We start from the raw sequence: 25,055 nt of genomic DNA, 5'->3' as shown, positions 1-25,055 counted from the left end.
ATGTCAATCAGTCTGACACACACCTACCAACAACTCACAAACACACACCCAGGTAAAGCTCTCTCCTCCGTCTCAATCGCTCCGAGACATCTTCTCTACAGCCACACAGTACAGCCACTGAGATAAGGTAAGACAAACATGCAACTTTAAAGATGTAAGAAAGTCAGAGCTAATATACAGTAGGACAGAGCTAATATACAGTAGGAAAGAGCTAATATACAGTAGGACAGAGCTAATATACAGTAGGACAGAGCTAATATACAGTAGGACAGAGCTAATATACAGTAGGACAGAGCTAATATACAGTAGGACAGAGCTAATATACAGTAGGAAAGAGCTAATATACAGTAGGACAGAGCTAATATACAGTAGGACAGAGCTAATATACAGTAGGAAAGAGCTAATATACAGTAGGACAGAGCTAATATACAGTAGGACAGAGCTAATATACAGTAGGACAGAGCTAATATACAGTAGGACAGAGCTAATATACAGTAGGAAAGAGCTAATATACAGTAGGACAGAGCTAATATACAGTAGGACAGAGCTAATATACAGTAGGACAGAGCTAATATACAGTAGGAAAGAGCTAATATACAGTACATCAAGTTGAAACTGAGGTCTGTCTTCAGTAATCAATGTAACCTGGCAATTACATACTGTACAACTAATTGCTTTTTATGGACTCCACATCGACATTTGGAAATCATTCACAAGTGTGTAGTCCTTGAATGTTCTTGCCGTGCTTGGAGATCTCAGCTGTACACGCTAGTAGGATTCCCCTGAATTATTGACAACGTATATTTGAAAAGGTTATACAATGCTTAGATATAATAACAGTAACAGCTACGGTATGTTGTCTTTGTGAAGTTGAGTCATCTTAAGGGGTTAGGCAATAGACCCTTAACTCATTTATTCAATTATGGCCAGTCTGGTCTGTTGTTTTCATGAAATGCCCAACTAAGGTCAGCAGACAGGGATCTGGGTTGTGATGGTTCAATGATCTACGGCTCTCTTCGAGTTAAGTCTGGTACACACTCCAATGAAACAAGTAAAGAGTTTGACAGCCTGGAGTGTGTTTTCCCAGGAAACATCCTTGAAGGGTCACGACCTCATTGATATAGGGAGTCAAACAGGACTCGAAATAGGTCAGATGGGCTGATTAGCCACTGAGTCTAAAGTCAGCAAGAACATCCTTTCACCAATAGGATGAAGAGCTTCAGACATTACCTCCAGTGTTTTGCCACCACTACTGACTGACTTGAAACGCACCTATTTGAACACAGTGTATATCTGGGAATATCCTTATTGTCCGAGTCACAGTAGACAAGCCAATATGCCTTTCTTCTGGCAGATACACTGTAAGTGTGTTGACCCAGCTCTGTACCTGATGTTCCTCTTGGACCCGTTCCCATGCAATCTTCCTCATTGACCTGGATTGACTTAACGAAAAGGCCTTTTTAAACGCACCTTCAGAGCATGGCATCTGTTTTGGTGTGGACCGTGGAATATGGGCCTTGGCCAAATCCCGCTTACAAGGTCCTATCATCCAGCCTGCTCCATCAAATCACATGTCTACCCAATTTGTATAATGTTGAGTTGGGCTATCGCTGACGTGATGAATTTGTTGTGGAACCTAATGTTGGTTTCGTGGAAGAATTGTGTTACTGGAATAGCTGCACATCTATGATCTAAATTAAAGTAGTGATTATGACCACCTAGCTAGATTAAACACTCAGGGGTAGAAAATGCAATTTTCTCTTAAGGTTTTTGTGGGGTTTTGTGTTTAACCCTTTAAAACCTCTTGACACTCGTCGTGTGGTCCTAATGTGCAGTCACATGGCTCCCCCCCTCCCCCACCCCCCCCATGTCTGATTGTGGCGTAGCCATTAAATCATAGTGGCTTATTCACTGGATCAGTGGATTAGACGTTAGCATCTGAGCCTAAGGCCAGAGGAAGAACTGCTTAGCTATAGGCTCGCTAGCTGGTTAGCTTCCAAGCACTCTATGCAGATTGGCTCCTATGAGTGGAGTTAGTCAGGGCCTGACTTAATCATTTTGAAGGTTACAGAATAAATCTCGAGTGTGCTTCATTCCATTATTGTTTGTGTATATCTGGTCATGGTAGTGGCAGGCTAGACAGTGGTGGGCTGCTGAATAGTGAAAGGCTACGCCAGTCATCACTACTTTGCATAGAAGGTCACTATTGTCACACAACCGTGCACAGACTTCGACTACCCTATAAGTAGTCTTTGTACAAAGAGAGACAACAATCCATGCTTTGGTTTTGGTTTACCTGGCTGGTGCCACCAAATACTAACTGAAGCATTTTTGTCCAAAAGTTAGTATGTTTTCATTTCATGCCCAAATTATCCCAAAGTGTCTAAAACGGATTGCGTGGCTCAATTAAATTAGTTTAAGATTATTTGTGTAGCAAATGCATTGGTTTTGTAAAAAAAAAAATCTAAATGTACATAATTTTACAGTACAAACTGTTTTTTTCACTGTATCTTTCATTGTATTTCCTCTCTCCCTCTCTAGTGTTATGGAAGGACCCAGGCCTGTTGTTCTGAGCGGCCCCTCGGGGGCAGGGAAGAGCACTCTTATGAAGATGCTGCTGAGGGATTACGATGGAGTCTTTGGCTTCAGCGTGTCACGTACGTTTGTGCTTCACCCGCCATTTGACTCCTATCCCAATATCCTGTCTGGGAGGAAGTGGGACAGCAGTAGGCCCCATCTGTCCTTACTGTCTCAGCCTTCTCTACCTCTAGGCCACGTTTGTCATAGGACTTTGGTCTGGGTTATTGTATCCCTCTTTGTATCCAAGCATAGGCTGTTTGTCATTGGACTTGGGGTGGGATATTCCCGTATACCATCCATGTCCAGTTTAGTTATGGTTGTGCGGATCTGTGTGACACAGGGATGTCCTCTATCTCCATTCCTCTTCTTGCTGGCTGCAAGGAAGACCACTGAAAACAAAAGAACCGGCATACAGTTAGGGTTGTCTGGCATGTCTTTGAATGCACATAAGGTTAAGGTTGTGGATGGCATTCCGTATGACTGGATGTTGATGACGGATGTTGAAAATTAATGCTCATTGAATGTGTCCTTACAGATACAACAAGGAGCCCACGTCCAGGAGAGGTAGACGGCAAAGGTACAGTAGCATTCTCTCACTCTTAAACACAGATCATGTCTGTGAACCCATCTCAGTCATGTTAGTAATCCCAGATGGATATCAGTGATGCTCTCCAGGCTTTTAATCAAGTTTGGGTTTGTAACTTCTGGTTTTCACTTCTGATTTTGTAACTTAAATGCTGGCGTCAGCAATTAACGGCATAATTTCCTCTCCGCTCTATTTGAAGATTACCACTTCTCCAACAGGGAGGCTATGCAGGAGGATATTGACGATGGGACGTACATTGAGAATGCAGAGTTCTCCGGGAACCTGTATGGAACAAGGTAGAGTACATTTTGATAACTTTCTGTTGACATCAAAATGAGTTGCAAAATTCCGGTGACTTCTCAGGTTTTCCAGAAATCTATCCTCTAGCCTAGTCATACTGGAGCATGTGAGGAATAGTCACTGGTGTGAGGTGTCACTCTTACGCTGTCCATATTTATTGTTTAAAAGCCCCCATGTTGTAAACCTACTGTGCAAAACCAGGTGGAAAGATGCATATGTTCTTGTTTCTGCTGTTCAATGGAATTGTGAAACAATGAATGAACATAACTTGTATTTCCTGTTTTCTACATAGCAAGTCTTCTGTAGATGAAGTGCGGGCCAATGGTCTCATCTGCATTCTGGATGTGGACATCCAGGGAGTGAGGAACATCAAGCAAACTGACCTGGACCCTATCTATGTCTCTATCCAGCCCCCCTCTATAGAGATCCTGGTAATTCCCAATTCAGAGTTCAGAGCCACAATAGTCAGCATGGCCCATTATGAAACATTTAAGAGCCTCATGGAGTATATCAAATGAGGCTCTTAAATGTCACAATGGAACGCAGACTATCATGGCTGAGCAACTGTAAACTCAACGCAAAGGGTACTACTGTCTATTTTGGCATTCCTCAATGTTCTGTGCTTGGACCGCTATTTTTGGATAAAAGTAAAGACTCAGAGCTACGAAATGGCATATCATACACTGCAGATGAGGAAGAATGGGAACGTTATTCTGCTTTGAAATTTGATAAACTTGCTACTCCATATTTGAGAAAATGTCCCTTGAATGTTTTGGTACACCTACAATAGCAGCGAGCTCTTCTTTGTCTACACTTATTCAGGATCGTTCGCACCGCACCCTCTTAAACCTTAGCCCCAACCATCTCTTTAAGGAAAATAACCAAAGATTTCAAGACTAAAAGTGGTGAAAGTAGTAGCCTACAATAAGGTAAAACTCCAGGTAAAAATACACTTTATCTAGTCCTTGGCCTATATCCTAATCTGACTTTCAAAGTGTCCAGATAAAAATATAATATAAATATTTTTTTATTATTAGATTATGCTTACCCAGAAACGTGTCTAAATTGATGGGTCATAAGAATGAAATGCTATAATCATCCCCCAGCCACATCTAGCTAAGTGGATGGGTCATTATTGTCTACACATGTACACATATTCATGAAATATAATCGATGGCTGTAATCTCCCCCAGATACGCCTGGCTAACTTGATGGGTCATGTAATCATTCACTTGCGAAGTGAAGTCTTTTGTTCAGACATGTAGCTAGCTAGCTAGCTAGCTAATAAATGAACTATATTCCCAACCCATAGCTACAGTACAAACAATTGGCATAGCTAGCTACCACCCATGAAATGCTTGAGTATGAATTTGCAGGTAGCTAAAGCTAACCAACTAGGTTCAATGTTAGCTAGCTAGCTAACATTAGGCTATAACTAGCAATGCAAATATATTTCTGAGATACGAATAATATTACTACACATATCATACACGAGTCAGCAAGCTAACATTCGCTAGTACGCTTTAACTTGCAATGAAAACGACTTTCTGACCAGGAACGTATAAAGAACATAGAAATGTATAAATTCTGAAAATGTAGCTAGACTCTTACCCGTATATATGGATGAATGCTTCACAGAAGCGTGTATTTTCCATTTGGTTTGTAGCTAGCTATAGCTTGTTTGGCCCGTTATTGTGTCAAGTCAGCAGGGTAGCCTAGTTGGGGCAGCAGGGTAGCCTAGTTGTTAGAGTGTTGGACTAGTAACCAGAAGGTTGCAAGTTCAAAACCCGAGCTGACAAGGTACAAATCTGTCATTCTGCCCCTGAACAGGCAGTTAACCCCCTGTTCCTAGGCGGTCATTGAAAATAAGAATTTGTTCTTAACTGACTTGCCTAGTTAAATAAAGGTAAAATAAAGTCACTCCAGTCAACTGTGTGCAGAAAGTAACGTCAGTCCATCACAACCTTTTCCCACTGATCTTTGTCGATAGCGTATGCTAAATTCGGGGCAACAATGTTGTTGAGGAGTAGCCACACTTTTGCAGTTCTCTATGGCTAACGTTGTCTTTCAAAAAAGCCAGGATGATCTACTACACATACTGAGCAGCTCATGTTATAGACAGAAGTGGGCTACATGGCAAACCAATCCGAACTCCTCTCTCAGCATTTCCAACCCATCCATTATCTGAACCAATCATGGCAAGTGGGAAGGTTCCTTTCTTTTTCAGTGGCTAAACCAACTAGGCTTGTAATTGAAAATGTTTATTAGTATTTACAGATGGCATACACATTTGTTATTAAAGCACATGAAAGTTCACATGTTCAAGAAGGTATTTCTGCCTCTGTATTTCTGTTCAGCCTTTTGATTAAAAAAAACAACAACATTGAAATGCCTCTTCTGCAAAGTAGTGACGTGCGACATCATGAAACGGATCACATATGCTAGCCCTTGGAAATGTCATCCTTGAGTTAGTGACATGAGTCTCTTGAAATGTATGAATGTACTCTTGAAATGTAGATATTGTAATAGCTTTAGGGACAATTGATGTGTACAGGAAAAGCGTCTGAGGGACAGAAATACGGAGACAGAGGAGAGTCTGCAGAAGCGTCTGGAGGCAGCACGGGTTGACATGGAGCTCAGTAGGCCCCCCTTACTTTCCCATATAGACATAGCTGTACTGCAAATCTTTGGAAAATATGGATGGAACCACTAATAATACATGCTATGACTTATCACTTTCCTATTTTAGGCAACGAGCCTGGAGTGTTTGACATGCTTATTGTCAATGATGACTTAGAGGAGGCTTATGAGAAGTTGCAAAGTGTTCTTATTGAGGTAAGTCTGAAGAGAGGATGACTGTCTACATTTAGAATAGGGACAAAGTAGAATTCTCTAAATTTGAGTCTGTCGGTAGTGGTCTCACACAATTTTCTCACATGTTTGTCTCTACAGGAAATTACTAAAGTTCAGTCAACCAAGAAAGAAAGATGCAATTCGTAAGAAGAAGAATTTTGTTATTATGCATATCATAGCCACACATGTCCTATAACAAAATCTTTCATTGTATTCAATCCCTCTCTCCCTTTGCGTCAGTATTATGTCAGGACCCAGGCCTGTTGTAATAAGTGGCCCCTCAGGGGCAGGGAAGAGCACTCTGCTGAAGAAGCTGCTGAAGGACTACAAGGGAGTTTTCGGCTTCAGCGTATCACGTACGTATTGTGTCACCCAACATGTAGTTTCCAGTGGTAGCGGAGCAGGATCTATCCCACTGTCTCAGCCTTATCTAACTACAGGCCGTTTGTCATAGTACTTGGAGTGTGATATTTCTGTAGACCACTCATATTCAAACAATTTTTTAACAGTTTAGTTATGGCTGTACTGATTGGTGCGAGACAGGGATATCCACTGTCACCATTTCACTTCTTGATGGCTATCGACTGGATCACGAGGAAGACCACTGAGCACAAAAGAAACGGCATACAGTTAGGGTTGTCTGGCATATCTTTGAATGCTCATCATTGGTTGAGGTTATTGATATCATTCTGTATCATTTATGACATGTATGCTCACAGAATAAGATGGGTGTTACATTTATGCTCACTAAATGTGTCCTTACAGATACAACAAGGGACCCACGTCCAGGAGAGGTAGATGGCAAAGGTACGGTATCATTCTCTTACTCATAAACACAGATCATGTCTGTAAACCCAGAAGGATATTGGTGGTGCTCTCCAGGCCAAGAATGGTGCTGGCCTTCTTACTGTATCTTTAGTAAGAATTTCCTACTGTATGAACGCCAGGCCTCAAACTTAATGTGTGTTGCAGTGCCATGAATGTTGAGTGAGGTGGCAGTTACAGTGCCTTCAGAAAGTATTCACATCCCTTGACTTTTTCCACATTTTACAAAGTGGGATTAAAATTGTCTGACAACAATCTACACGAAATACCCTGTAATGTCAAAATGGAAGAATTTTTTTTTTTAAACAAAAAAAATATGTATATATTGATAAGTACTCAACCCCCCTGAGTCAATAGATGGTTCAATCACCTTTGGCAGCGATTACAGCTGTGAGTCTTTCTGGATAAGTCTCTAAGAGCTTTGCACAGCTGGATTGTGCAATATTTGCACATTATTCTTTAAAAAAGTATTGTCAAGTTCATTGTTGATCATTGTTAGACAGCGATTTTCAAGTCTTGCCATAGATTTTTAAGCAGATTTAAGTCAAAACTGTAACTAGGTCACCCAAAAACATTAAACATTGTCTTGGTAAGGCACCCCAGTGTATATTTGTCCTTGTGTTTTAGATTATAGTCCTGCTGAAAGGTGAATTTGACTCGCAGTGTCTGTTGGAAAGCGGACTGAACCAGGTTTTCCTCTCGGATTTTGCCTGTGTTTAGCTCTATTCTGTTTCTTCTTATCCTTAACTCCCTAGTCCTTGCTGATGACAAGTATAACCATAACATGATGGAGCCACCACCATGCCTGAAAATATGATATAAGAGTGGTACTCAGTGATGTGCAGTGTTGGAAAGTTCCTTCTTTGCCACATTTTTTGCAGTTTTACTTTAATGCATTATTGCAAACAGAAAGCATGTTTTGGAATATATTTATTCTGTACAGGCTTCCTTCTTTTCACTCTGCGATTTAGGTTAGTATTTTGGAGTAACTGCAACATTGTTGATCCATCCACAGCCATTAAACTCTGTAACTGTTTTAAAGTCACCAATGGCCTCATGGTGAAATCCTTGAGCTGATTCCTTCCTCTCCGGCAACTAGTTAGGAAGGACGCCTGTATCTTTGTATTGACTGGGTGTATTGATACATTCCAATGTGTAATTAATAAGTTCACCATGCTCAAAGGGGTATTCAATGTCTGTTTTTTTTTAAATCTGCAAATAGGTGCCCTAATTTGTGAGGCATTGGAAATCCTCCCTGGTCTTTCTGGTTGAATCTGTGTTTGACATTTACTGCTAGACTGAGGGACCTTGTGTTGGATACAGAGATGAGGTAGTCAATAACAAAAATTAATTTGCCATAACAAAAGAGTTGAATACCTATTGACATTTCAGCTTTTCATTTTTCATTAATTTGTTAAAATATTTAAAAATATGATTCCACTTTGACATTATGGGGTATTGTGTGTAGTCCAGTGATACAAAATATCAATGTCATTTTCAATTCAGGCTGTTTCACAACAAAACAATCCAAGGGGTTGAATACTTTCTGAAGGCTCTGTATCTGCACACAATTGTTATATTTCTGCATAGACTATTAGTGTTCGGACAGCTTGCTGAAAAGCCAAAAGTGGCCTCCCGGGTGGTGCAGGGGTCTAGGGCACTGCATCGCAGTGCTAGCTGTGCCACCAGAGACTCTGGGTTCGAGCCCAGGCTCTGTTGCAGCCAGCCTGAGTCCGGGAGCTCCATGGGGTGACGCACAATTGGCCTAGCATTGTCCGGGTTAGGGAGGGTTTGGCCGATATCCTTGTCTCATCACGCACTAGTGACTCCTGTGGCGTGCTGGGTGCTAACAAGGTCGCCAGGTGCATGGTGTTTCCTCCAACACATTGGTGCGGCTGGCATCCGGGTTGGATGCGCGCTGTGTTAAGAAGCAGTACGGCTTGGTTGGGTTGTGTTTCGGAGGACGCATGGCTTTTGACCTTCGTCTCTCCCAATCCCGTATGGGAGTTGTAGCGATGAGACAAGATAGTAACTACTAACAATTGGATACCACGAAATTGGGGAGAAAAGGGGGTAAAATAAAAAAAATAAAAGCCAAAAATGATGTTTTCCATCATACATAAGTATAACTAAAGACAGAAAACAGTAGAATGACATAAACTCAGCAAAAAAGAAATGTCCTCTCACTGTCAATTGCGTTAATTTTTAGAAAACTTAACATGTGAACATGTGAAATATTTGTATGAAAATAAGATTCAACAACTGAGACATAAACTGAACAAGTTCCACAGACATGTGACTAACAGAAATGGAATAATGTGTCCCTGAACAAAGTGTGTGTTTGGGGGTGAGTCAAATTCAAAAGTAACAGTCAGTATCTAGTGTGGCCACCAGCTGCATTAAAAGTACTGCAATCTCCTCCTCATGGACAGCACCAGATTTGCCAGTTCTTGCTGTGAGATGTTACCCCACTCTTCCACCAAGACACCTGCAAGTTCCCGGACATTTCTGGGGGGAATGGCCCAAGCCCTCACCCTCCGATCTAACAGGTCTCAGACGTGCTCAATGGGATTGAGATCTGGGCTCTGCGCTGGCCATGGCAGAACACTGACAATCCTGTCTTGCAGGAAATCACACACAGTACGAGCAGTATGACTGGTGGCATTGTCATGCTGGAGGGTCATGTCAGGATGAGCCTGCAGGAAGGATACCACATGAGGGAGGAGAAAGGCTTCCCTGTAACACACAGCGTTGAGATTTGCCTGCAATGACAACAATCTCAGTCCGATGCTGTGACACACCGCCCCAGACCATAACGGACACTCCACCTCCAAATCGATTCCGCTCCAGAGTACAGGCCTCGGTGTAACGCTCATTCCTTTGACGATAAACCCGAATCCGACCATTACCCCTGGTGAGACAAAACCACGACTTGTCAGTGAAGAGATATTTTTTTTGGTCCAGTGATGGTGGGTTTGTGCCCACAGGCAACATTGTTGCCGGTGATGTCTGGTGAGGACCTGCCTTACAACAGGCCTACAAGCCCCCAGTCCAGCCTCTCTCAGACTATTGCGGACAGTCTGAGCACTGATGGAGGGATTGTGCGTTCCTGGTGTAACTCGGGCAGTTGTTGTTGCCATTCTGTACCTGTCCTGCTGATGTGATGTTCGGATGTACCGATTCTGTGCAGGTCTTGTTACATGTGGTCTGCCACTGCGAGGACAATCAGCTGCCCTTCCTGTCTCCCTGTAGCGCTGTCTTAGGCGTCTCACAGTACGGACATTGCAATTTATTTCTCTGGCCACATCTGCAGTCCTCATGCCGCCATGCAGCATGCCTAAAGCACGTTCACGCAGATGAGCAGGGATCCTGGGCATCTTCTTTTGGTGTTTTTCAAGGTCAGTAGAAAGGCCTCTTTAGTGTCCTAAGTTTTCATAACCTTAATTGCCCACCGTCTGTAAGCTGTTAGTGTCTTAACGACCGTTCCACTGGCGCATGTTCATTAATTGTTTATGGTTCTTTGAACAAGCAAGGGAAACAGTATTTTAAACCCTTTACAGTGAAGTTATTTGGATTTTTATCAATTATCTTTGAAAGACAGGGTGCTTTTTTGCTGAGTTTATATCAGAGATATATTACTAGACACTTAAGGCTCTTGAGTCATTTTTTATCATGTTATATTCATAGGACATTTATAAGACATTTAGCCTAATTGTAAACAACTATCATATCAAATTGCCCACAAACTGTCAAGTATATACAGTACCAGTCAAACATTTGGACACACCTACTCATTCAAGGGTTTTTCTTTATTTCTACTATTTTATACATTGTAGAACAATAGTGAATACATCAAAACTATGAAATAACACCTATGGAATCTTTTAGTAACCAAAAAGTGTTAAACAAATCAAAATATATTTTAGATTCTTCAAAGTAGCCACCCTTTGCCTTGATGACAGCCTTGCACACTCTTGGAATTCTCTCAACCAGCTTTATGAGGAATGCTTTTCCAACAGACTTGAAGGAGTTCCCACATATGCTGAGCACTTATTGGCTGCTTCTCCTTCACACTGTGGTCAAACTCATCCCAAAACCATCTCAATTGGGTTGAGGTCGGGTGATTGTGGAGGCCAGGTCATCTGATTCAGAAGAATGGCGCCGAAGGAGATGGCTGCCGTTTTACGCTCCCGTAACCAATTGTGCTATTTTGTATGTTTTTTTTGCATTATTTGCAACTTATTTTGTACGTAATGTTTCTGCCACCGTGTCTTATGACCGAAAAGATTGTCAAGACATCAGGATATTACTCACCCTGTACTGGAGGAATAGTTTTTATTCAATGAGTCAGATGGGAAGGATTTACTTCAAACGCCCGACAAGGCCCTCATCCCCGTCATTCGCAGGAGAAAGAATCAGAGGTATCGAGGACGAAGGTCCGGGTGCCTTGTAAGGATCTGTCGCCGAGAGGGTAATCTACCTTTTACCATCGGTCCTATTAGCCAATGTATAACCAATCGACAATAAAATAGACTAACTACAATCATGTATATCCTACCAAAGGGACATCAAAAACTGTAAAACGTATGTTTTGTCGTGGCTGAACGACGAAATGAATAACATACAGCTGGCGGGGTTTAAGGTTTTTCAGCAGGATAGAACAGCAGCCTCTGGTAAGACAAGGGGTGACGGTCTATGTATATTTGTAAACAACAGCTGGTGCATGAAATCTAAGGAAGTCTTGAGGTTTTGCTCGCCTATGGTAGATAAGCTGTAGACCACACTATTTACCAAGAGAGTTTATCTATATTTTTCATGGCTGCCTATATACCACCACAAACTGATGCTGGCACTAAGACAGCACTCAATGAGCTGTATAAGTCCATAAGCAAACAGGAAAATGTTCATTCAGAGGTGGCACTACTAGTGGCCGGGGACTTTAATACAGGGAAACTCAAATCTGTTTGACCCAATTTCTACCATCATGTTAAATGTGCAACCAGAGGGAAAACAAATCTAGACCACCTTTACTCCACACACAGAGATGTGTACAAAGCTCTCCCTCGCCATCCATTTGGCAAATCTGACCATAATTCAATCCTCCTGATTCCTGCTTACAAGAAAAAAATAAAGCAGGAAGCACCAATGACTAAGATTGGTGGGGCCTCAAGCTTAATGATTAGCTTATAAGGTAACTATGGGGTTGAATGCTGAGCTATAGTAATTGAACAGCATTCTTACATAGGTATTCCTCTTGTCCAGATGGGATAAGGCAGTGTGCAGTGTGATGGCGATTGTATCATCTGTGAATCAATTAGGGCGGAAAACAAATTGATGTGAGTCTAGGGTGACCGGTAAGGTGGAGGTGATCTGAACCTTGACTAGTCTCTCAAAGCACTTCATGATTACAGAAGTGAGTGCTACGTCATTTACTTCAGTTACCTTTGCATTCTTGGGTTCAGGAACAATGGTGGCCATCTTGAAGCATGTGGGGACAGCAGACTGGGATAAGGAGAGACTGAATATGTCCGTAAACACACCAGCCAGCTGGTCTGCACATGCTTGAGAAGGCAGCTAGAGATGCCGTATGGGCCTGCAGTCTTGCGAGGGTTAACACGCTTAAATGTCTTACTTATGTCAGCCACAGAGAAGGAGAGCCCTCAGTTCTCGGTAGTTGGCCTCGTCGGGGATGCTGTGTTATCCTCAAAGCAAGAGAAGAACGTGTTTAGCTTGTCTGGCATTAAGACGTTGGTGTCCGCGTGTGGGGGCACCGGTTAGTCAAGGTAATTGAGGTAATATGTACATGTAGGTAGAGTTATAGTGACTATGCATAGATAACACACAGAGTAGAAGCAACGTAAAAGAGGGGCCTGATTCATGCTGTCTCCTCTGAACAGTTGATGTTGATATGTGTCTGTCACTTGAACTCTGAAGCATTTATTTGGTCTGCAATTTCTGAGGCTGGTAACTCTAATGAACTTATCCTCTGCAGCAGAGGAAACTCTTTTCCTGTAGCGGTCCTCATGAGAGCTTGATGGTTTTTGCGACTGCACTTGAAGAAACTTTCAAAGTTCTTGACATTTTCCGCATTGACTGTCGTTTCTCTTTGCTTATTTCAGCTGTTCTTTCCATGATATGGACTTGGCTTTTACCAAATAGGGCTATCTTCTGTATACCAGCTCTAATTTTTATCACACAAATGTCACCATTCCGATTTTTTTTTTTGTGCGGACGCCCTGTGCCGCACCCGGACAAGATGCCGCCCTGGGCAGCTGCTCATGTCGTCTATACCTAAATCCGTCACCGCAGGTGAATATCTCATGAAGCTGGATGCAAGAATGCCAGGAGTGTGCAAAGTTGTCATCAAGGCAAAGGGTGGCAATCTTTTGAACACTTTTTTTCTTACTACATGATTCAGTGTGTTATTTCATAGTTTTGATGTCTTCTACAATGTATAAAAGAATACAAATAAAGAAAAACCCTTGAATGAGTAGGTGTGCCCAAACTTTTGACTGGTACTGTATATATATATGAAAAAAATCTTAAACCTACTACTTCCAGGTTTTTCGGGAGTCCCATAGGGCGGCGCACAATTGGCCCAGTGCGGGTTAGGGGAGGGTTTGGGGAGTCCGGGTTAGGGGAGGGTTTGTCCGGGGTAGGCCGTCAATGTAAAATAAGAATTTGTTCTTAACTGACTTGCTAAGTTAAATAAAAGGTTAAAATAATTGGACTCTTCCACTCTTTCAATACCCTTTTTGCCCTTTTTGTGCCTACACACCCCCTCTTCTCCCACTCTACTACTGACACTGAAGCTCCAATGCTTCTTACTCCCAAGCGAACTGCACCAGTGGCTCTCCCAAGTATCCCCCTGTAAGATACAGGGATATACATCTTTGTTTATGCTTTTTTTTTCTTCTCCGTAGGCCTGTTCGGTCTGCCTATGCTTCTGGGGGCTATGTTACTGCCCGTAGCAGACGTCCTATCTTCTGTTTCGTCCGCAGGTGTAGCTATCCTCCTAATTTAGGCTTCTATTGAACCACACCTAAACGTGATTCATAAAAACATTACCAAGAGAGAGTGATGGGGGTTACTTTCATATTTCAAGTACAGAGTGACCAAACACCAAGGGCTTAATAGTCATGGAAAGTACTCAGTCTATTATTCAAAGGAATACAAATGCCAGTTTGCACTTTGGAGTAAAAAGCATTTGAAATTAGCCCCCTGTAATTCCTCAGTAGTGGATCCCCTCTCCAGACCCAAAGAGAGAAGTCTTCACACCCATAAAATGTCTGTTTTGTACACATCATTAGCATTGCAACATTTTGTTGAAATTGATAGGCTTCATAGTACAGACGTTTTTTTAATATAGCTCCAGTTCAGTAATATCAATTTATAGTATGGATCATAGCTGCTAGTAAGGTCTGGTCCTGTTGTAAAGGCAAATATCCTTGATATTATTTATATTTCTTTGATCAATATACCTTTGTGTTTTCTTACGAAAAATGACACAGAAACTGCACCACCATGACAGTGAGCTTGTTGGAATCAGTCTGTGATAGTTTACTTCCCCCCCTATACGTTCATTGTCTATTTTTCATTAATCATTTAAATCATTTTCACCTTCATCCATTGAAATCCTCTATCCATCTACCTTTTACCTGGACACATTGTAATGTGATGGGATTCATTCTGAACAAACCTGTAATGTTGTGATGCTATATGTGTATGTTTTGACGTCAGTGGCTCTAGGTTCAATATGAGTGTTGTTGTCCCTGTAAATGTGATCGTGACAAGGTTGTCCTGTGTTACCTACAGAGTTCTCCCCACTGTGTTAGATCCACTGTGATGTTGTGGAGGAATAAGATAATCACAATGGTAGGGACACAGTAATGTGTAGTGATGTGAATGCTAATTTCCCTGTCTACCCATACTTGTCCTTGCATTCTTTCTATAAAACATTTTCTAGTGCCTGATTACTAATCAATATAAATGTATTGTACCCTGTGAACTTACCCACAGTTGTTTTGAGAGAACTCCATCCAGGCTGACTGATGACTAACCTCGTCTTCTTTTCTCCTGTCTGTTTCAAGATTACCACTTCACAAACAGGGAGGCTATGCAGGAGGATATTGACAAGGGAGAATTCATTGAGACTGATGAGTTTTCGGGCAACCTGTATGGAACAAGGTAGAGTATATTTTCGGGAACTTTCTGTTAGCATCGAAATGTCTTATAGTATGAATCAGTGATAGTTGTGGAAAGATATATCATTTCTAGTTTGTTTAGTGTAATCGTGGATGCAATGAAGAAACATAGCTATTTTATTTGTTTTCTCCACAGTAAGAGTGCTGTACAGGACGTGAGGGCCAAGGGCCTCATTTGTATCTTGGACGTGGATATCGCAGGAGTGAGGCACATCAAGGAGACTAACCTGGACCCAATCTACATCTCTATCCAGCCCCCCTCTATTGAGGTCCTGGTAAGAGTCCACAACCATACATTCCACATTCCAATCCTGTTCCCTAGTATTCCTATGAATAAATTGATAAATATGTGATTATGAAATTATGTTATTGTGAAATACATAATACCTTTGAGCTTATTTGTGGTCTGTTTGTAGTGTACAAATGATTATGTTCTGGCCCACTGACCATTCACTCAGAAAGGAAGCAGCCCACGTCTGAATCTAGTTGCCTACCTCTCTGCTACTGTATAAACTGTCATTGTTTTTGGGGACCATTGATATGGACAGGAAGAACGTCTGAGGGGTAGAGCGACGGAGACAGAGGAGAAAATACAGAGCCGCCTGGAAGAAGCCCGGACTGACATGGAGGAGTGTAGGTCCCCCATACTATCCTGTGTTAACTGGTTTTAAGACAACACATGCTTAAGGGATAGGAATTGAACTAAGGATAGTCCATTGCATGATTTGAATAGTGTTTCCATAATTGTTTCTTCACTATTTTAGGCAACGAGCCTGGATTGTTTGACATTGTCATTGTCAACAGCGACTTGGATGAGGCCTATGAGAAGTTGCAAAGTGTTCTTAAGGAGGTGAGTCTGAAAAGTGGATGATTGTCTAAAGAGTAGATGGAGGAGTTGTTGATGACGCAATGTCCACGTTGGACAAGAATCATTTTTGTACTGAGGTTCTGTAAACACACTTTATATTCTCATATCTGTCTCAACAGGAAATGTCGGATGTGATTCTGATGAAGGCCTTTCAAGGCCAAACCTGCTATTTAATTTCATTTTAATAGTGTTTATTGGTAATTACACAATTGGAACAAGGACTTTGTAATTACAAATGCACTCGCTGAAGGTAATTCCACACAAATCCACTCGCTGAATGAAGGCAATTCCACGTGTGTAGTGACTCATAATCTATTTTATGTAGTTATTTTATTACACAACGTCCTTGATCCAGTATGCAACTAATATGTTTTGTAATGATCCTTTTGGAAGTCACCTGTGTATTACCATGTCAAGAACTCCAACCCCAAATGTGTAAATGAGGCGACATTAGGCATAACCCTTTTGGTTACTTTGTACTATGTCACAACATTTGACAACCAACTTTGTAATTGCAATGTTGTTATAAAGGATATACACATGTATTTACAATGTATTTACCCAAGAGCAAGCAACTTAATATGTAGTTACCGTTTTTGGAAAAGGTAAGACCTGCTTTGATTTTGTTAACCTGGCCACTATCTCCTCATGATAACTTTTTAGAGCTTATGGCATACAACCAATTCAAAATATTCATAAAGGAACTTTTTAGATGCACAATTGAAGACACAGATTTGTACATTGTTTACAATGTTTGTTTTTGACAATGTAATGTAGCTACAGGCCTAGCTACTCGTCTACAGCATTGTATTAAATGAGATTGGTTTTGAATATGAATCTTTATTAAATCCATTAAAGGCCCAGTGCAGTCAAACTTCTGTTTTTTTCCTGTGTTTTGTATCATTTTGCACAGCTGATGAAACTAACACTGTAAAAAGTTTGAAAAAAATGTGATCAGTGTTATGTCCCGGTAGCTGCTGGTTGAAAATACAACGTATACAGGATCTTCTATTCGGCAGGTTTTGCATGGATGGAATTCTTTGGCCTGCCACATGAGATCACAAGGCAAAATACTTTAATAGACCTATAACAAAGAGACTTTGTAACTATATAGTAATTCAAAAAGGTTACTTCACTCTACCTTAAGTTGCTTGCTCTTGGGTAAGCACATTGTAAATACATGTGCAACCTTTGTGACAACATTCTTCTAACCGTAACATTTGATCAGTGGGCATCTGTGAGAAAAAGCCTTCAGAAAAGGTCTAAGGATGTGTAAAATGATGTGTTCTTTTTTTAAATTTAAATTTAATTTTTTTTTTTTTTTTTCAATCATTTAAATTATATTCTGATTTCACCTCTTCAGTTTGTGTTGGAAAGGGAAGGGTTAAACACGGAAGAGAAAAAAAGGTCCAGTCGGGATTTTTCTTTGGTGGTCTCTGGGGAGACAAATCTAGCTAGACAAATCAGCCCTTGGCGAGGCCCTCAGACACTAGACCGCATGTTAATTAATTCAATCTTTATTTAACTAGGAAAGTCAGTTAAGAACAAATTCTTATTTACAATGACGGCCTACCCTGGCCAAACCCTAACCCAGATGACGCTGGGCCAATTGTGTGCCGCCCTATGGGACTCCCAATCACAGCCGGTTGTGATACATCATGGAATCGAACCAGAGTCTGTAGTAACTCCAATAGCACTGAGTTGCAGTGCCTTAGACCGCTGCGACACTCGGGAGCCCCTATATATGAATGACAAAGCAATCATCACGTGACACCATTACTTCCTATGTGAAGACTTAATAGCGCATTGAAACCAATTGAAGCAGTTTGAGCTACTCCAGGAAGTGGAGTTGCAGGCTAGCTCAGTGCTGCACCCTCTCATTGAGTAACTTAAGTTGAAGGCCTACTGTTTTCAAATGATCCTCATTTGGTGAGTGGCACTGTCTCTATCAGCTCGCTTGTGGTTAGCTGTCTCGCTGAAAATAATGCCTGCAAAACATTGTTGCGTTTAAATTTTAGATCACCAGTTATTTTGTGTGCTGAACGTGATAAAATATGTCTGCAATGGGAAGTAATAGTTGTGCATTTCGAAGGAATGGGTTGATTTTAACAGTAGGCTGTGTGTAAATGCTCTCTTTCTTTATGCCATGTGTATGTGTTTTCCAAAAATGTCTCTCTCCTATTTGATGTGTCACTGTTGTCACCACTAGGCTATTGGTGATAGTGAGATAGTGATGGTGTTAGGCTACCACAGGTTGTTTTAAGCGGTTGTTGTTGCTGGTCGCATTATTCCATGCCGAGCGTGTGAGTGACAGCCCGATGCTGGCTCAGGCTTGTTTGGTTGATTAATGATGTCATCAAGAAGTATTGCTACTCCTACATTAGAGCTAGATGTAATGTTGTGGGCATTAAGGGCCTGATCCCAGGAATGTACGGTATTCCTTTCCTAAGCACTTCTCAGTATTTGGTATACAAGCTTACCTTTTTTCAGTCGCCTAACTTGCTCTGAATACATTTCATTCAACCACCGAACACCATCCCACTTACTGGCAAACAGATTTTCTCGTGGAGTTTTCATTCAATGGGGGTTTCAGTACATTTATCTCAAGTCATCTGTTTAAATACTCTATACCTTTCGTTTGAATTCTGTCGACAGACTCAAGTGACCAAATATATCGAGAGAGCAGGTTCAGAATATAGGGATCAATGGAAGAAAAATGCCATTCATCTGTTTCAGGACCAACTGGTAGATTTAAAAATAGTCGGATATTGTAGATTATTTAGGCAATTTTTTAAAATGAAAGTAGGTAGACTGAATAAAATACTGACTGTGTCTCCAGATAGTGGCAAATATTTAACATGATACACATTTTAAAATAAAATGGAGAAAAGCCTGGGCATATGATCAAAACATTCTAAAGTGAAGTCATCAACCCGCCAGGTTCAGCCCTACAGAAGCCTATACATAGCTTGGGTCTCCAAATGTAATTCATGCAAATTATGAGGGCATTCAATTATAATTCTGAATAACGGGGCTGCAGTACATGCCATGTTGATATGATGTTCAGTTTACTTCCATATGGCTGTGTTCACATTCATCTCCAGGCATCATAGTGAAAAATCATCAAAAAAAATTGCTATGTGTATTTACAATCCACTTCTCCGTTTACCTAACTCTTATCAATAGCTCTTATCAATGTATAAATTAAAGGTGCATGGAGAAGGCTTTTATTTGTATCTTGGAACCAGCAGGTTCGCTCTACCTTATTCCTAGTTTCCTTGTGAATCACAAATGACTTGCTAATGTTAGCTAGGCTAGGGGTTAGGGTTAGGGCTAAGTTTATGAGTTAGGTTAAAGGGTTAGGATTAGGGTCAGGTAAAGGGTTAGCTAAGATGCTAAGTAGTTGCAAAGTAGCTAAAAAGTGTAGTAAGTGGTTGAAAAGTTGCTAAAATGCTAAAGTTGTCCGTGATGAGATTCAAAAACTTTGGGTTGCTAGATGTTCGCTTTATACACTTTTTTTTGCCTTAAGTAACCATCTGTCTTACAGCATGTAACCATACGACATGTAACATATACTAAATAGATTGTCGTCTCGGATTTACATACAGAATAGTATGAAATGCCTTGAGACCAGGTTGTTATTTGAACTCCACCTCAAACCAATAGTGGGTGAATAGCAAGATATTCTCATGCTTAAATTCAAGGCCAGAATGTTCATAGAGAAGGAAAAGCTGGATAAAAAGGGAATAATGTTCTATTTACACGCTCTAAACTCCGGTAGGAATCGGGGCCTAAGTGATGAAGTTAGTTATTTTTCTTGATTTTTAAGTTTGAGATTTTGAAAGATTACCAGGTCATAGTCTACTAAGATCCACATATTATCAAGACCATGTCAACCCCTGAGACTACCTGGTGATTTGGTTTTACTGACCCTTTGTAGTTACATGTAGCAATGTTACCCGTTTGGATTGGAGTTCATAACATGGTAATACACAGGTGACTTCCAAAGTGTAACTACAAAACATATTAGTTACACACTGGGACAAAGAAATGTGTAATAACATCAAATACAACACGGGTAATTACACAACATATGTTGATTTACCTTCAACAGGTAAATGACAGTCTGTGTTCCAGTTGTGTAATAACCTATACTGATAAACTCTTACTATGTTATTACATCACACGTCGTATGTAACTACAATGTTTTTTCTACAGTTATTGCTTTGTAGTTACATATTTATAGGGGCATCTTAAATTATGGTACAGTGTAACCCAAGTTGGCAATTGTGTGCGAGAGTTGTGCCTTTTCCTTCCTAAGGCCATACAGATTTTATTAAATGTTTTACAGATGATATTTTTTGAAAATTGAGGCAAAAAGCGAATTGAAAAGCAAGTGTGCCTTTAAAAAAAAAATACTATAGCGACCTTAGCCCAACACTTACCGACCCAATCAAGCCTCTTGGTGAGGCTAACCTCTTGGTGAGGCTAAAAGAGGCATAGTTCAGCCATAATCTGAGAGGAAGCTGTGTATCTCTTTACTGAAAGATTGAGGACATTATTTTTGCTATAATCTTGCAATTTTTCCTGTACAATTTTTACATTTTTCAGATTTGTATTTTATTTTTGAGATAAGTAAAGAGGGTAATCACATTTAATTACATTTGCATGGCCTAATGCTCATCATTTTTCCATAATTCTACTCCTCTCCTCAACAGGAAATAACAAAAGTTCAGGAGGTCATCAAGTCATAAGGAGCTACAGTAACAGTGTCCCAGTCTTCCTCTCGTCTGGTACTTTACAGGAGATATGAGGACTTTTACTCCAGCATGAACAACACCATCTATGATACTGCATCAACACTGAAACACAATAAGATCCACTCCCCTGAGACATCAGCTGATTTAGCCACATAAAGAACTGTTCTGAGCGTTGCAGAGAAACATACAATATGCATCTAAGACCAGGGGTTGGAACTGGTTCGAGAAACAGAATCAGAACTAAAGTGATCTGTACTGTTCCAGAACAGAACCATTATTTTAAAAGCAAGGAAACTACTTTAAAAAACGGTAAACCGGTTAATAATGTTATTTAACATTTCTGACATTTTTATAATAATGGTTCTGTTCAGAACGAAACAATTGAAAAACAATTTTGCTTCCAACACCTGCCTAGGACTCAAGAAGATTGTCTTACATTCTTAGAGTCAATAGATCATGAGAAATGGGTAAGGGAATGGGACATTTGATAGGTACAGTTGAAGTCGGAAGTTTACATACACTTAGGTTGGAGTCATTAAAACTAGTTTTTCAACCACTCCCCAATTTTTTGTTAACAAACTATAGTTTTGGCAAGTCGGTTAGGACATCTACTTTGTGCATGACAAGTAATCTTTCCAACAATTGTTTACCGACAGATTATTTCACTTAAAACTCCCTGTATCACAATTCCAGTGGGTCAGAAGTTTAAATGCACTAAGTTGACTGTGCCTTTAAACAGCTAGGACAATTCCAGAAAATGATCTCTTTAGAAGCTTCTGATAGGCTAATTGACATCATTTAAGTCAATTAGAGTCTATGGATGTATTTCAAGGCCTACCGTCAAGCTCAGTGCCTCTTTGCTTGACATCATGGGGAAATCAAAAGAAATCAGCCAAGAACTCAGAAACAAATTGTAGACCTCCACAAGTCTGGTTCATCCTTGGGAACAATTTCCAAATGTCTGAAGGTACCACGTTCATCTGTACAAACAATAGTACGCAAGTATAAACACCATGGGACCACGCAGCCGCCATACTGCTCAGGAAGGAGACGCGTTCTGTCTCCTAGAGATGAATGTACTTTGGTGTGAAAAGTGCAAATCAATCCCAGAACAACAGCAAAGGACCTTGGGAAGATGCTGGAGGAAACAGGTACAAAAGTATATCAACATAACCTAAAAGGCCGCTCAGCAAGGAAGAAGCCACGGCTCCAAAACTGCCATAAAAAAGCCAGACTACGGTTTGCAACTGCACATGGGGACAAAGATCAGACTTTTTGGAGAAATGTCCTCTGGTCTGATGAAACAAAAGTAGAACTGTTTGGCCATAATGACCATCATTATGTTTGGAGGAAAAAGGGGGAGGTTTACAAGCAGAAGAACACCATCCCAACCGTGAAGCACGGCGGTGGCAGCATCATGTTGTGGGGGTGCATTGCTGCAGGAGGGACTGGTGTACTTCACAAAATAGATGGCATCATGAGAAGGGAAATTATGTGGTTATATTGAAGCAACATCTCAAGACATCAGTCAGGAAGTTAAAGCTTGGTCCCAAATGGGTCTTCCAAATGGACATTGACCCCAAGTATACTTCCAAAGTTGTGGCAAAATGGCTTAAGGACAACAAAATCAAGGTATTGGAGTGGCCATCACAAAGCCCTGACCTCAATCATATAGAATATTTGTGGGCAGAACTGAAAAAGCGTGTGCGAGCAAGGAGGCCTACGAACCTGACTCAGTTACACCAGCTCTGTCAACTTATTGTGGGAAGATTGTGGAAGGCTAACCGAAACGTTTGACTCAAGTTAAACAGTTTAAAGGCAATGCTACCAAATACTAATTGAGTGTATGTAAACTTCTGACCCACTGGGAATGCGATGAAAGAAATAAAAGCTCAAATATATAATCATCTCTACTATTATACTGACATTTCACATTCTTAAAATAAAGTGCTGATCCTAATTTTTACTAGGATTAAATGTCAGGAATTGTGAAAAACAGAGTTTATATGTATTTGACTGAGGTATGTAAACTTCTGACTTCAACAGTACGTGTCGAGTATATAGTAGATGCTAGTAAATGTCTACTTCCTGTAGATAAATAGAAACTACTGCCAAAGCCACTAGACCTTCCCCTAAAACTTCATTGTCAAGGTTCGACATTATACTTAACATGCCCCTGACTTAACATGTGTGATGACCATCCAACATATCATGGACAAACAACCCGAGAAGTAGTACAACTATAAAACTGTCTTAGCTGTGAAATGTCACATTAGTGGAATACCTTTGAGGTAAACACTACACTGTCTTTTAATCTAAACCGTTTTTTTGGTCCAATAGTAAGAAACCATTTTGTATCCTGTAGTCTAATTTTCTCTCTTGGTTTTAATCAATGATAAAGTTCTTGAGTAATGTTACACAAAAAAAGGGAGGGATGTGTGTTGTTGAGTGTATTTGTGGATGAACATGCAACTGGCTGGGTAAGGACCCAAGCACTCAACACACAGGTCTGTCCTGAGGTCACAGGTCAGTCCTGAGGTGGTCAGTTTAACTCTCAGGTTACTTGCTGTAGCCTTCCAGCAGAAAGGAAAACGTGTGTGTCTTGGTGTGTCTGTTTTTGCATGCAACTGAGCTAGATGAATAAAAAGCAGGTCAAACTTGACACTGACATACTGTTTAATTAGCCTTTCAGGTACATCCGTCACCCGTCACAAGGTATACGCCATGAAATCAAACAAAGGATCATCAGAAATATGCTTAGTTTACTCGTGATCTTAAGACAGTTGAGAACATTGCAGTAGTGTAAATATCTATCGATATTTATATATAAATATTTCAATGTTCCTCCCTTTGTGAGACAAAGCTGTATTCTGGTAGGGGCCCTTGAGACAAAGCTGTATTCTGGTAGGGGCCCTTGAGACAAAGCTGTATTCTGGTAGGGGCCCTTGCTATGCTTTGGGCACATGAATCCTCCTCTGATCTTTCCCTTTGGCTAATGAACCACAAACATATTGTTAAGATTCACACAAAAAAACACAAACATTGTCTGAATGGCGAGATGCAACAGCCTTTGTTATTACAAACGTCTAACTGTAAGTCGCTCTGGATGAGAGCGTCTGCTAAATGACTAAAATGTAAATGTCAAATGTGTTTAATGTCCAATGCTGCAAACTCAAAGGGATGATGCATTTTACACATCAATATCATCATGTTTTCAAACTCATGCAACAGCATTTGCAGGAAGCATTTAACTAAACATTTCCCTGATACCATGGCGCTGTCATTCAACCAAAGCCAAAGTCCAAGTCCTTCAGACAAACTTTTAACAAAACTCTAGGCAGCCATTGATACGCACACATTTGACCACTCTCCATTTTAGGTCAACATTTGTAAGAGGTCACATATTTTGTGATCAGGATCTGGGCTGTGAAGAGACGTCATCCAGCGCCAGTTCATGTGTAAGTCCTTACAAGCCCTACTCTAAACATCAGAGAGAAGTATAATTACTGGAAGAACGGTCCTTGCAGCTTGGTGCGGACCTGGTCTCGTTTCACCTCTCTCTCCGTGAGGAAAGCCTGCAGCTTGTCAGTGGAGAAACACAAGATGGAGTCTCTGTGTTTGGAGGGGGCCCGCTCGCCCCGTACCCACGGGTTCTGGAGGCACTCAGCCGCCGAGGGTCTCTCCCTGAAGAAACGCATCAGATGAAACACATCAGGAACATTCTGAAATGGGTTGTTAACACTATCTATCAATTACCCCTCAATGAAACAACTGTGGGTGTGCTTGGCTATCTCAAATAGGCAATGGGTACTGTATAGGTCCTGGTCAGATGTGGTCAATGGACTCACCAGGCCTTGATGCTCAGTGTGTTCTTTATGAAGTTGATTGCTCCCTCTGACAAGCCAGGGTAGCAGCGGCCAAACTGGATCTTCCCCTTCCGGATGTTTCTGTCCCTCTCCCAGTTGAGGTCTGAATGGAACGGGCTATCTGCACTCAACCTAGGTGGTGAGAGGGAGGACATATTTGTTTATTTGGATCTTTATTTGGATCTTTTGCAGAAGCACCAGCTACTATTCCTG

At 40.9% G+C, this 25,055-nt stretch overlaps 2 protein-coding genes across 5 annotated transcripts in view; one reads left to right on the top strand and one right to left on the bottom strand.

Moving 5' to 3' along the window:
* On the top strand, window positions 1-21,540 carry LOC112250640 (guanylate kinase-like). 4 transcript variants are annotated; one of them, XM_024420959.2, is made up of 16 exons: window positions 1-127; window positions 2,542-2,657; window positions 3,116-3,157; window positions 3,366-3,462; window positions 3,759-3,897; window positions 6,021-6,105; window positions 6,216-6,301; window positions 6,419-6,462; window positions 6,560-6,675; window positions 7,085-7,126; window positions 14,068-14,145; window positions 15,235-15,331; window positions 15,485-15,623; window positions 15,897-15,981; window positions 16,113-16,198; window positions 20,935-21,540. In XM_024420959.2, the coding sequence occupies exons 2-16, from the start codon at window positions 2,546-2,548 to the stop codon at window positions 20,968-20,970; spliced, it is 1,284 nt and encodes a 427-aa protein (XP_024276727.1). In that variant the 5' UTR covers window positions 1-127; window positions 2,542-2,545; the 3' UTR covers window positions 20,971-21,540. The 4 variants fall into 4 exon arrangements, with proteins under 4 accessions (XP_024276727.1, XP_024276726.1, XP_024276729.1 ...); XM_024420958.2 differs by lacking the exon at window positions 20,935-21,540 and adding an exon at window positions 16,336-17,088; XM_024420961.2 differs by lacking the exon at window positions 14,068-14,145.
* Window positions 21,541-23,638: 2,098 nt separating this feature from the next.
* The window catches only part of obscna (obscurin, cytoskeletal calmodulin and titin-interacting RhoGEF a), a 97,388-nt gene continuing 95,971 nt past the window's right edge, over window positions 23,639-25,055 (bottom strand). Inside the window, exons 83-84 of the mRNA XM_042322701.1 lie at window positions 24,825-24,974; window positions 23,639-24,660 (exon numbers count right to left, since the gene is read on the bottom strand). Of these exons, the coding sequence (XP_042178635.1) occupies window positions 24,480-24,660; window positions 24,825-24,974 (331 nt within the window). The 3' untranslated portion in view covers window positions 23,639-24,479. The remainder of the gene's footprint in view (window positions 24,661-24,824; window positions 24,975-25,055) is intronic.

Source organism: Oncorhynchus tshawytscha, linkage group LG05 (genome assembly GCF_018296145.1).
Source record: "Oncorhynchus tshawytscha isolate Ot180627B linkage group LG05, Otsh_v2.0, whole genome shotgun sequence".
Lineage (NCBI taxonomy): Eukaryota > Metazoa > Chordata > Actinopteri > Salmoniformes > Salmonidae > Oncorhynchus > Oncorhynchus tshawytscha.
Note: the sequence above shows the minus strand (reverse complement) of the source record. Positions and strands in the feature narration are given on the sequence as shown.

What these genes read in the sequence shown, in the direction of transcription:
- LOC112250640 (XM_024420958.2), top strand. Translation starts at nt 2,546, where the DNA reads ATGGAAGGACCCAGGCCTGTTGTTCTGAGCGGCCCCTCGGGGGCAGGG. An exon ending in TGCAAAGTGTTCTTATTGAG is followed by an intron (nt 6,302 to 6,418) that starts GTAAGTCTGAAG and finishes TTGTCTCTACAG; the next exon opens with GAAATTACTAAAGTTCAGTC. An exon ending in CCCCCTCTATTGAGGTCCTG is followed by an intron (nt 15,624 to 15,896) that starts GTAAGAGTCCAC and finishes TGATATGGACAG; the next exon opens with GAAGAACGTCTGAGGGGTAG.